Source organism: Phallusia mammillata, chromosome 5 (assembly GCF_965637545.1).
Source record: "Phallusia mammillata chromosome 5, kaPhaMamm4.hap1.1, whole genome shotgun sequence".
Taxonomy (NCBI): Eukaryota; Metazoa; Chordata; class Ascidiacea; order Phlebobranchia; family Ascidiidae; genus Phallusia; species Phallusia mammillata.
The window spans coordinates 21,334,308-21,347,344 of record NC_137256.1 but is presented as its reverse complement, the minus strand read 5'-3'; the positions used below and the strand labels follow the sequence as shown (position 1 = coordinate 21,347,344).

Here is a 13,037-nt window from a genome sequence, read left to right as displayed (position 1 = left end):
ATTTTGTACAACATCCAAAAAAACAAATACAAGTTAATAATTTTTTGTTTCTTATAGAATTAAAAATAGGTCGAAACAGTGTGCACTGTCTGCAGCTTATAGAATTAACCATTGCATATTTTTGAAGTTTAGAAACCCATTTTTTCTACCATATCATGTCCAAGTAACGTAATCAATACATATATAAATGAAAAAACACCAAACCAAGCTAATTATAAACTTAGAGAAATGTGCTTAATGTTTTAAAGCAGGCCTTTTTTGGACCAATCGGAACCATTGTGGCCTTCGCTTGAAAACAGGGCTGCCACTTTTGTTTGAATAATCTAGTTTGACCTCAAATAAATATCTAGAATCATCTAGATAGAAAAACAAAACATCCCAAAATAAATCTAAACATAAAAAAATCCAATTTAACGTAATAAATAGTCAAAAACAACCCATATTAAGGTTTTCAATATAAATTGCTCCACATTAGATGTTTAAGCATCTTACTTTTTCCTTGGCATCACTCTATTTTTTTTCTGTTACAGTTATAACATTATAACGTTGAGGCTTTAGTTGTTATCTGGGTGGAACGTTTGTAGACTTGTACTGTTCCTATGGTCTTCACAAACGTTAAAAAACTGATCCGAAATTTTACATCTAGACTTAACTAAAACTATCTAGATCTAGCTATAAAATATCTAGAGCAGTGGTTCCTAACCGCCGATCCGTGGACCGGTGCCGGTCAGCGTAAATATTTTGCCGGTCTGCAAATTATTTTACTGATCTATACTTTTCAAAGTAGGCCTATTGCAAAGTTGTTGGTACCTATTGCAAAGTTGTTGGCTGTAAAACTGGGGTAGCTTTCCACCGTTGATATCCGCAAAATTACGTAATAAAGCTTTTGTGACGTTTATGATTGTTTAGTTGTGGCCTCCAAACTTGTTATGGTCCACCTTAACTGTCGGGTCTATGGAAATTCAGATCCGTTTTGTATTCTTTTATTCTTTATCACACATTATATCGAACATGAATCCAAATTCAAGTACAAAGATGCAATTACATAACGGTTCAGATTTCCTTAAAAATGTGACCGTTGGTGCTCAATCCTATATATATATGAATCAATGAAAAGTAACACGTTAATGATTTGACAGAGTCTACTTACAGATTCCGCACAACTGCAGATCTCGCATCACACAACTTAACACACCAATGTAGAGCGCACAGTGTAAAGCGCAACAGAACTGCCACGAAACAAGGCGCGCTGATTACACGCACGCTTTCAGCACGGAGACAGGTGTGCCAAAGGCAATAAATCGTCTGTTTGTGAACCAAAGCAACACTGGCCGTAACATTCCGGCCCCAAAATTTAGAGCATCAGCGACGAATTTTTACAACATTTAAGGACAGTGTTCACCAACACAATAAAACACAGCGCGATGAAATCGGTTCAATGCGAAAGGACAAGCCGCGTTGACAACATTTGGAAAAACACGTGCACACTGCGTCATGCGTCCAATTAGCAGCATCATACTACAGGACAAGTATTTGAAACTTTATAGAACGAGAACTATAACGCATCGTGTAATGCTTAAATTACACCGCAGTTTACTAAGGGACGCAATTTTCGAATGTTTTGTATGAGAGTAGAATTGGCCAGCAGGGCAAATTCAGTAACCTCTTTGATACCGAGACCACCTCTTCCATTTCCAGCTCTTCCTGAAAAATCGCCTGGCATGCCACTTTTTAAAACTCCAGTGTCTTCCTCCAACTGTTCCTCGATTGTATGGCAACCCATTGATTTGTAACGCTTGCTTGTCCCCAACAGAATTCGAAACTTCTCCTGGACATTTGTCACTTTTAAAGTCTTGATCGTAGGTATGCTGAAAGATTTTATAGAGCTGTGCGTTATTCACAAAGTTCACCTTATTGTCCGTTTCATTTTCTTTTTGAGCTTCATGCCCCACCAAAGTCCACCCTAGGCCTGTGTAGATAGCGTTCGGCTGTCCTTCTCCACCGCGTCGCATCTCCCGCACTAAGTGAGCCTCCTGGCTACCGGCCCCAATGAGTATCTCCACTTTTTTATCGGCCAAATCCGGAAAACACAAGCCGTTTAGATGAGAATGTCGCTTAACATCCCCAGGGGTAGGAATGCTGTCCAGCAGTTTTGGAAGGGTGTTGACCGTAAGTACCTTTGTAATACGAATCGGGTTGTGCTCTTTAATACCTTGCACCGAAATCTCCACTTCGTGACCCTGCCGAAGCTCGCTTCCGCCAAATCCGGTGATTTTTCGACAGACTGGTCGCCCTTTGAGATTTAATCTATCCCTTAAATTAGTTGTGCAAAGGGTAACATCAGAACCTTCATCTAATAATGCGTACGTGCTTACTGCACTTTTCGGATCTTTTCCCCAGACATAAACAGGGACGACTTTCAAACGCACTAAGTCCGCAGGTGAGGAAGATATTGTGGCCACAAGAGTGTGAGATGTGATCGGTTCTGCTGCAGTTGGTTTCGCAACTGGTTGTATTGGGCTTCGCTTCTCACGATGCAACATGGTGTGATGTGGCAATTTGCAGCGTTTGCACCTTTGATCACAAATGCAGGCGTGGGCCATATGGTGAGGCGAAAAGCAATTAAAACAAAGTCGGTTAGCCTTCACCAACAACCAACGATCATATTCGTTTTTCTTCGTAAAATCAGAACATACCCAAAGAGGGTGAAATTTCTTGCAAACGACGCAAGGCTGTGGAGCTATCTTGTCAGCTGTGGTGGGAATGGTTGGCAAAGACTCACTCTCTACTGATTCTGTGGAGTCTTGTACCGAAAAAACCCTATGCTCTCCCTTCTTCCGAGACATTTCAAACATTTCCTTTGGTTTTCCCAATGCGATAGACTGAGCGAACATGTTATTGCTCTCTTCTGCTTTGTCAGTCACAAACGAAGCCAAGTCGGAAAAAGTGACATGACCTGCAGTCTTATACAAACTGTCTGCCACTGTCACAAACTTCGTCTGTAAGTGAAATGGAAGTTTCTTGAATATATCCACCAAAGTTTGATTGCAATCTAATTCATGTTCACAATTCCATGTTCGGAAAGCTATGAGTGCGTGGTTCATTTTATGTGCTAGTTTTTTTAGTCCCTCTCGGTCGCCAGCTTTGATGGCAGAACCTTTCACTATATCTTTAACATGGGCATCTACCACCAGGTCCATTCGACCAAAGTTTTTTCGCAACGTCTCTTGCGCTTGTACAAGACCTAAAGAAGCCGGCTTAACAAACAGACATGCCCTGATAGCATCACGTGCTTCACCCTTACACATGTTTATTAGATAACGCAACTGGTCACATGGGTCAGAAAATCGTCTGACTACAGTCTCATGAAAGTACTGCATGAAGTCAAAATATTCTAGAGGATCTCCGTTAAACGTCAGCAAATCGGTCTGATGCAACGAAAACCCACGTAACAGGTTCTTTGTTTCTTCCGCTAAGTCTACAACAGCCTTTGCATAATTAGTCGTGTTGCAATCAGAAGAGAGCTCACCTCCAGAATTTTCTCTGTTCGTTGACGCCGGCCCCATAGACGGATTCTGGGCAGATTTAAACGCGTTGGCATAACACGGGTGAGATACATGTGATCTAGCTGTTGGGAAAAATGGGGAATCAAATGGACACGCAGCCTCAGATGCATTCGAATATATCGGCGCATGCGTAGGTACAAACGAAACATTTTCCTTTGATGACTGCGGTACCGGCGCCACTGAACCAACTGACAGGTCGTATACCTGATTGGATGGAGCCCCAATTTGCCATTCAGTGTTTAGGCCTACCTTCGACGACTGGAACCAAGGCCCTGGGACATCATGGTTGTTTGAGGTGTTAAATCCCAATTCTTCGGCTTCAATCATATCCAGTTCATTTTCTTGTTTTCTGCGAGACAGCTCTATCTTAGTGTCAAGAATTCTCTTCTGGTGATTATTCTCAGCTTCAATCAATAGTGCTGCCGCCTCTTCCTCTGCTACTCTTTTCAGTTTTTCTGCTTTATCTTTGGCAGTTCGCAGCTCTAGCTCTGAGGCTCGCATTTTGATCCGAGCCTGTTCTTCAGCATAATAAAGCGAAGTTTGGGTACGGCGCAAACTTCTTACAGAAGATGAATGACTGACCAACGATGACTGTTCAGAAGATTTTCCACTATTCGATCCAATGTCTGCAGAGGTCAACTCAAGAAAATTTCTGTATGTCAGATTAATGTCTCGCCACCTCAACTCAAGCAAATGGGTCTTTGCGACAGCTTCCAGTTTTGCTGCGTTATCCGATGGGGGCAAAGATGCCTCGAATTCCTTGCAGCTCTTAATACATTTGTCAAAGGCCTTGTCTATTAGTCCCTTAGCTTTGGTGACCTCCTTGTGTGCAGTCAGATCATCACTTAATTCTTTAAATTTCTTTTCCAATTTCGTGACTTCCCCAATCAACTCACTTCTTGAATGCTTGAGCGTGATTAAATTTTGACTGGGACCTTGCTCTTCTTCCAAAGCCAATACCATAGAATCATTTACTCCCGATAGCGACATATTCCACGAAGCACCAATGTTTGTAGATGATTTTTAAGGAAATAATGTGGCCTCCAAACTTGTTATGGTCCACCTTAACTGTCGGGTCTATGGAAATTCAGATCCGTTTTGTATTCTTTTATTCTTTATCACACATTATATCGAACATGAATCCAAATTCAAGTACAAAGATGCAATTACATAACGGTTCAGATTTCCTTAAAAATGTGACCGTTGGTGCTCAATCCTATATATATATGAATCAATGAAAAGTAACACGTTAATGATTTGACAGAGTCTACTTACAGATTCCGCACAACTGCAGATCTCGCATCACACAACTTAACACACCAATGTAGAGCGCACAGTGTAAAGCGCAACAGAACTGCCACGAAACAAGGCGCGCTGATTACACGCACGCTTTCAGCACGGAGACAGGTGTGCCAAAGGCAATAAATCGTCTGTTTGTGAACCAAAGCAACACTGGCCGTAACATTAGTCATAAACTGCATCTAGCATTCAACATTTCTTTGTAAAACAAAGTTATTCTTCACTTTTAAGATGAGATTCACACTGGCAACTTTTTATCCTAAATACATAGGCTATGACTAAACCTCGCAACGACAACTTTGGTGAACAAAAACCACACAAATATCTGTTGCATTCACTACGATCCTTTGTTGCCGGTCCGTGGAATTTTTTTAGGTTTTTACCGGTCCAGTGGCGTAGAAAGGTTGGGAACCACTGATCTAGAGTGGCAGCCCTGCTTGAAAGTTTGTTGTTTGTTGACGAACAATAGTGAGGGATTTCTCCAAGGGTAAACCCCACGTTTTGCCGCGCAAAGTAAACAGTACCAAAAAGATCTTTAAACTTAACTTTGACAATAACAAACCATTGTGTTTTGCTAAAAACTATTTCAAAAATGAAAACATTGACGCAAAAAGAAGTTATTTTATGTGGAAATTAAAACATTTTCTTGCATATCTTAAACTTAACTGTAGTGTATCGGATTTAGAGGCGGCAATTCTATTCTGAAATGACACCTCCAAAACACAATCCTTCTTTAAAAAAAACAAAGACAAAATGCAAAACTATATTAGTAACTAATAGCAGCAAAATTTGGTATACATTGTAGATTAGCAGGCAAATTTTTTTGAAAAAAAAATAGATTTGCGAATTTAATTTCGAACGCAACCATCGATGATGCGCGCCAACACAACGATTTCGCAACGTTTTATCACCACGAACTTCTCATTTCCCTATGGATGCTCGGCGTTTGATGTGGTAAGTTTTGTTTGAATAATTTGTTTGCATAAATTTTAAAGCAAATTGCAATCACAAGTTAGCGGTATAGAAATAAATAAAACTTAAAAAATATAGCAGCCTACCTAATGTGTTTTAAAACCTAATTGCATCTAATTATCTGTGTTTTACTTAGGCCTCGTATTTCTACGATGTAACGAAAATTCATTCAACGTCGGAACAACCAGCATCTCATCTTTAAATATTTACTTGTATGTAAACTTAGGAGTCTGTCGTGGGTCAATCGGGTTTTCGGAACTGATAGGTCTAACTTAGGCTAACTGGCGCTAGGGTTGAGTGACCTTTTCTTTGTCCCAGGTAGACCCGTAGAGGTAGTCTATCTCGTTCAAAGAAGGGCCCAAGTCTGTAGGAGTGCTATTATTGTCAGCAAGTTGGCGCTAGGGCTAGCATTAGAATAGCACTCATTAACTAAGGTTAGGCTAGATAACATAGGTGGGGTACGTTTGGGATTTGCGCGCCACATAAGGAATTAGCTTAGATCGTTTTCTAGTTAGGTGTGGCGCGTTGCTAAATGGCTTTAGCTAACCTAAGGTGCGCATAGAAACACGGCCTGGGCATGGCCTCCACCGCATTGCATTGGCCGCGGTGTAGGCGGGGCCAGAGTAGGGACACAGCTACTCCCAATGATGACTCAGGCCCGTGAGTTGGAGGGGGCCGGCATAGCATTTTGCCCGAAAAGTCCCGTGAGCCACCCTGATAGGGCGCAAACTGTTGTTAAAATTTCCCAGCCCTGCGTTTGCGTAATTTATTTGGGTCCCTGCAGGGGGGTCTCGAAGGGCAGGGATTAGTGATGCACTGTTGAGTTATACGCTGTAATCATCACTGAACCCTTTTGAACAAACCATTGCGCCTTTGTTAACTGTAATTATAGGGATGTTGTGGATTTTTTTTTGGTTTTGACCAGCTTTTGTTGTTCTTGCTTGTATTTCCAGTTCACTTGTTCTGAAAAGAAAATTTGAACTAGATATCAAGCGTGGATATAACTCACCTGTTTTGTCCGTGTAAAAATGTCTTCTTAACTCAAATGCGCCTAAAAATGCCCCCTATCCTACTTGTGCTGGTCAAACCCATTTTTCTTGTGGATTTAGATTAACTTACTGATAACTACAGTTCCGTTTCCTGCTTGACCAGGCCACCCAGTCATCATGGGGCAGTGGCTATTTGGGTGGTTGTAAAACATGACAGACTCACTTTCTACTTTTATAGGCTAATTTGCGGCATTTGTATGCAGTGCAGTTAGTTGAGGCAAGCTTGTTTTGTGTGTTTTTACGTCGGCCGTGCAGGAGGTGATGGTGGTTCTAGGCGTTTTTCAGGTTTATCTCCTAAATGTGATAATCAACTTCTTCATTGATGCTGTGACCCAAGTGCAACTGCCATTTATATTATTGTAACCTGAAGTTTTTACCTTGCGCTTTCCCTCTTTCATCAACAAAAATGTGTGTAGAGTCCACTTTATCTATCCTTTAATTTCTTTTAATTAGACCAGTTCTTGGGGGGTGTTGTGCGTTTTACATCAGCCGAACAGGTTCTTATTAATGTGTCATTGTTTATCACACGTCGCTTTTAATCATATGAACCACCATCGCCAAGTGTAAGGAAAGTAGTTTAAAAATCAGAATTAAGATCTTGTTTTCAGATATTTTACTTCATTCCAGGTATGTATTATTGTCTTACATTGAAATTTGCTGTTCAGTGTAAAAACCATTTGCTTTATTTTTCAGGACTTGCTGTTGATTGAATGATGTTATTGTTTTGTATCAATATGTTATGATTTAGCCAAAAAAATCACATTGTTCATTGGTTCAGCTTTTAAAGGTAACTCATTTGTATCATGAAATATTAATGTTTTCAGGTTTTAACAAATCTTTTAATCATTTTTGCAGCTATTAACATTACAAACTTTTAGGTATTTTGCAGGTTTAAAGAATATCTTTTTTGCAGCTATTAACGTTATTTTAAACTTTTTAGATATTTTGCAGGTTTAAAGAATATCTTTTTTGCAGCTATTAACGTTATTTTAAACTTTTTAGATATTTTGCAGGTTTAAACAATATCTTTTAATCTTTCTTGCAGCTATTAACATTACAACTTTTTAGGTGTTTTGCAGGTATCAACAATATCTTTTAATCGTTTTTGCAGCTATAACCATTACATCAAACTTTTTAGACATTTTGCAGATTTTATCACTATAGCTAATTTTTTGGAGAAAATAACATTATCTTTTAACATGGTTTTACAGGAATAACGTTATCTTTTTGTGGACATTTTGCAGTTGTTAACATTGTCTTACTTTTTGCGACAATATCTTAATTTTGTAGCAATTTTTATTGACTTTTAGTCTTGAACTATTTGAGCAATATTAACATTTTTTAAATTGTTTGTGGTCATAAAAACTATTTTTGTTTTCAAAGGTTTTAATATTTTGTTTTTCGTCAACAGGTTTGGGGTTTTGTATTTACTGATTTACAGTTGTTGTTTTGCAGGTTGATTTAGGGCTCATGTGTTTAAAAGTTACCTTAGATTTTGTTTTGCAGGTTTACTTTTTTGCAGGTATAGGGTTAGGGCATTTATGTAAAAGTTGCTGGGTTTTTAAAGGTAACTGGATCGTTATTTCTAGGTTTATTATACAGTTTGTTTCGCAGGTTCACTCTTTTTTCAGGTTTAATAGGGTTTCTGTGTTTTAAAAGTTAATCAGGTTGTTTTTTCAGGTTTAATAGGGTTTCTGTGTTTTAAAAGTTAATCAGGTTTTTGTTTTGCAGGTTCACACTTTTTCAGGTTTAATAGGGTTTCTGTGTTTTAAAAGTTAATCAGGTTTTTTTTTTTGCAGGTTCACTCTTTTTTCAGGTTTGATAGGGTTTCTGTATTATAAAAGTTAATCAGGTTTTTGTTTGCAGGTTTACCCTTTTTGTTTTGCAGGAACTATTTTAACCATTTATTTTCAGTTGTAGGGATTTAGTAGTTTTTTGTAGGTGTAAGTTTCTTCTTGTGCAAGTGGATTCTTTTAAATGTTTAGGGTGTAGGACTTTATTATGTTTCTGCCAGGACTGATTTTTGAATTGAATGTGAATTCATCTTAAAAACTTGTAAGTTATACTTTTGCACATTAACAATCCAACTCTATATTTGCAAAACTTGATTACTGTTTTTTCAGATGTTGCATCATAGCCGAGCAGAGATTTTCACGGCCAAGCAGCAGTTCATCATCAAAGCTAAGAACTCTTGTGATTTCCCCAACAAAGACAGAACAGCAGTCAGTTACATGGTATGTTATTTGTTTTAATGCTTGATACAGAGAAGTAATGTGCAAATGGGGTGGTCTGTGGAAAGTCAGTTGCGAAAAATTAAAATGTGCCAAAGTGACAATGTTTTTTTGTTTATTGTTTTACGTACGTGCATAAAATTCAATGTACACCAAAATGTCACAGAAAACCAAAATATTGTTGTACGAAGTAATGCACTATTGAGTAGTTGGTATAACAACAGTTACTCATCTAAATTACATATCCGAACCAGAATAGTAAGGTGTGAAGGCAAAAAATCTGAAGAACTAATATGTTGAAATAATCCATTATTATAAACATTATTCTAAATGGGTAAAAACTGTTTTTGCGCAACAATATAGTTCATTTATCATGTGCAGTTTTGGTTCTGGTTTTAAATTTTATACAGGTTTTAAACCCTATTGGTTTGTTGAGTTATAAACTCAATAGGTGATGATTAGGTTTTGCATACATAAATGTTATTGACGAACACCAAGGGTAAAATATGAACCACATGTCTCCAAATAAACTCATTTTTTGTCATCTTGGCCAAAGGGGTTACTGTCAGTCAACTTATAGGTGTTGCATAAAAGCACATTTAACAACAATTTGCTGGAGAATATATAATAATATATATAACATTTTTATATCATGACCAATGTGCATAAATATCTGTGTGGGAACTGGGGGCCTATATATATATTTGTTTTGTGTGCAAAAACATGGTCAAAGAAGGTAAATAGTATATCGTAAAATAGGATAAAGAATGTCAAGGGAAAAAGCATTTCGTTAAATGAAATACGTTATATAAGGGCATTTCATAAATATATTTACAAATAAAATACTTTAATAAGGGGCTTGGGCATGTTCCATGGTCTGTTACATGTTAAAATTTAAATATAGTCGCATTCAGTGTTATTTACCCTGATGAAGATGACCGGTATCGGACGTCGAAACGTTGGAATAAAAATACATTTGCCAGAAAAGCTCTATAAACTTGATACTATGCCTGCCAGCAATAGCTTATTTACATATGTGTGAAAGCAGCCCTTTGAGCTACTTATTTTATACCAATTGCCCCCTTCTTTGTATTTTAACCTGTACATTTACATTTTAGACCATGCAGCCTCCGAACTTGATGATCAAGATGTACCAATTTACAAGTCAACCTTCTTCCATGGGTGACTTGTCATACCTTGGACGGACCAGACTTACAAAGACATGTATTGGCAGAGTACCAACTTTATTGACACGGATCAGAATTGGATGAATTTGATTGATTAAAAGTCCAGGGGTACTGTACTGCACCCATTCATTTGCAAACATAGAACATTTGCTAAACAGTTCTCTGTCCTGATTTGTCAACATATCAACACTTGTTGCTGTAGAACAAACGCGTAATAATGAATGCAATTTGATTTTGGCTTAAAACTGCTTCGCCATGACTGATGTGCAATTTATTTTTTTACTTGTTGTGTTTCCATTCATTCACACAGTTATTATTATTTTTTGTTTATCTAGTTTTAAAGCTTGTCAGCAGAGCTATGTCACTAACAACCATTGCCACTTTATGCAATCCTCTTTGTGAAAACTTTACACAACAATTAGTGTAAAGGCATTGTTTAAATCTAATCTAAATGTCATGACAAAATTAGGCATTTTATTGTATTTCGTTTCTCCAATGTCTCCACATGGTATTTTCTTAACACGACTAAGTTTGCTCCTGATCTACTACCAAATGTACATATTTTTTATCAATTGTCATCTTTTTCAATACTTACTGTTGTTTCATTTGTGTAAATTTATGTGTGTAAAATCTACACCATGCTATTCATTTAGGTATAGTAAGTTGTTTGCATTTTTGTTGCATCTTTACTGTTTTTAAATTTAACTAGAAAGGTGGCTTTCCTATATGTTGTGAATTTATTTAAGTTACATCATGTTTAATGGTTATCCGCATACAGTGTTTTTTTAAGGTGTTTTGGGGGACCGAAACGGTCCCCCAAATTTCTCCAGCGGTTTCCCAAAATCTGCCAGTAGCCTAATAATTAATTCGTTTGAGCAAATATGGCTATTTTTTGGTATTTTTAAATGAAACACTTGCGGTCTCTTAAAACTACTTAGCGGTCACCCAAACCAAACCTTAAAAAAAAAACTGTCCGCATACACTATGAAACTTTTAAACCAATTGTTTATCTTCTATTAAACACACTAATTTGACCTGAGCTGTTCGTGATCTGTTTTAAATATGTTTAACATTGGCATTAAATGCAATAATAAATGATGAGAAAGGCCATTTACTGGAAGTCAGTCCATGTAGTCCATGTTTTATTGTTGTCACAAAATTGTTAGTCGCATTGCCGCTTTCTGGCACACTCTTCCACCAGTGTCTGTGTAAGCCTTAAGCCGAATTTAAAAGTGCTACAACTTACATTTGATTTTTTTTCCTGTGTCATATTTGTTATGTTGTTAATCAAGAATACAACTGAAGTATGTATGTTGGTGGCATTGTTTCATAATTTCTGGTCAAGAACATGAACAATACTTTAAATATTGAATATGAAAATACGTTAATCGGATATATAAACTAATGATACACCGAACCCGCCTCAAAAGATTTGGCCATTGTTCAAAATTCAACAGTTTAAAATTCTCGAAAACATGCATAGCCGTTTTTACTAAATTTTACGTGTCAAGGGCCTGTGGATAAACCACCGGGTCATTAGGGGTCAAATTCTGAAAGAGTCTACTTCGGATAACCCCCACACAGCGTCTTCCATTACAGACATTTTCTTGCTTATTTCTTTCACTGTGTCTTCCAGGTTTTGAGCCTGAGCAGCATTGGTTTCCATCATGTCAGAGGCAACTGCATTACATTTTTCCTGCAGCTCAATGCTTTTGTCAGAGCAGCGCTAAAAACAAATGTTATTGGATAAATAAGCCAGTGGTTTCCAACCGAGGGATTTTAAAACTTGAGGGAATGAATTTACTTTAATTTGTACATGTGGTTTGTAAATAGACACTTCACGTGTTCAATCAATATGAAAACAAACTTTCTTAAACGGTTTGAACACACCCTCTTTAGACAAAAAAATAGCGACGAAAACTGTGTTTGCTACCTTACAATGAAAAAAAAACGCAAAATAAGGGTACTGCATGTGGCACCGTAATAGTATTTTTGTTCGATTTTTTATTAAGCGGCATAAAGATACTATATCAGTTATTAAGTTATTAAATACAGTTTGGATGTGGGCTAATCGGTTAAACGTCAAAACAAAATGACTTGAAACCGATCCCTGTTATACCCAATGCGGCGCAAAAGTCAATGAAGCCTTGATGCAAAACACAGTAGTCCAACGCAGTCTTTCGTTGAAAGCAGGACGAAATAAATATTTTTTTTCCCAATTACCATGCGGATAAGAGCATTCAAAATCTAGGAACGGACCAAAAATCCTTTTAATTTTTATTCCGGTATTTCGACTTGAAAATCGCAGCGTTGTGTCAATAATGATAAATTTCTTTTGGTGTAGTCTCTTTAGCAAACACTCGGCTAAATTAATATGCAGTGGGTCTAGGAATTCGTTTGGTGCGATCTGTACCTCAAATGAACAGGGCAAATGTTTTTGATTGAAACTTGAGTTATCACCGTCCCATACGAAAACTGAAAGTGCATTTTGAATGGTTGACCAGCGGTTTATTTTACGTTTAGTTTCGTTTGATAGCTCAATATGTCGATTCCTGACCTGCCTGCGCGCCTTCAGCGATTGGTTCTGAAAGTTTTGATGTATCTACGCGCCGTAGAACATGCTGAAGTTCTTTAATTATAAATTGAAATCCTGATTTTTGCAATGCACGTAATTGATAGCAGATAATGACACAGAGCGTTTCATTTCTTTCTCTGTATTCTTGAATAGACGTT

General features: G+C 37.6%; 1 protein-coding gene and 1 long non-coding RNA gene across 2 annotated transcripts; one reads left to right on the top strand and one right to left on the bottom strand.

Moving 5' to 3' along the window:
- Positions 1 to 967: 967 nt before the first annotated feature.
- LOC145230243 (uncharacterized) lies at positions 968 to 5,029 on the bottom strand. Its single transcript, XM_080095621.1, has 2 exons — positions 1,911 to 5,029; positions 968 to 1,828 (listed from the first exon to the last, which is right to left on the bottom strand). Exons 1-2 carry the CDS (start codon positions 4,554 to 4,556, stop codon positions 1,577 to 1,579), a joined length of 2,898 nt encoding a protein of 965 aa, XP_079951747.1. The 5' UTR covers positions 4,557 to 5,029; the 3' UTR covers positions 968 to 1,576.
- Positions 5,030 to 5,697: 668 nt separating this feature from the next.
- LOC145230438 (uncharacterized) lies at positions 5,698 to 11,620 on the top strand. The gene is made up of 4 exons (XR_013860653.1): positions 5,698 to 5,819; positions 5,974 to 8,941; positions 9,010 to 9,120; positions 10,236 to 11,620. It is a non-coding gene; the product is annotated as an uncharacterized LOC145230438 (long non-coding RNA).
- Positions 11,621 to 13,037: the final 1,417 nt, after the last annotated feature.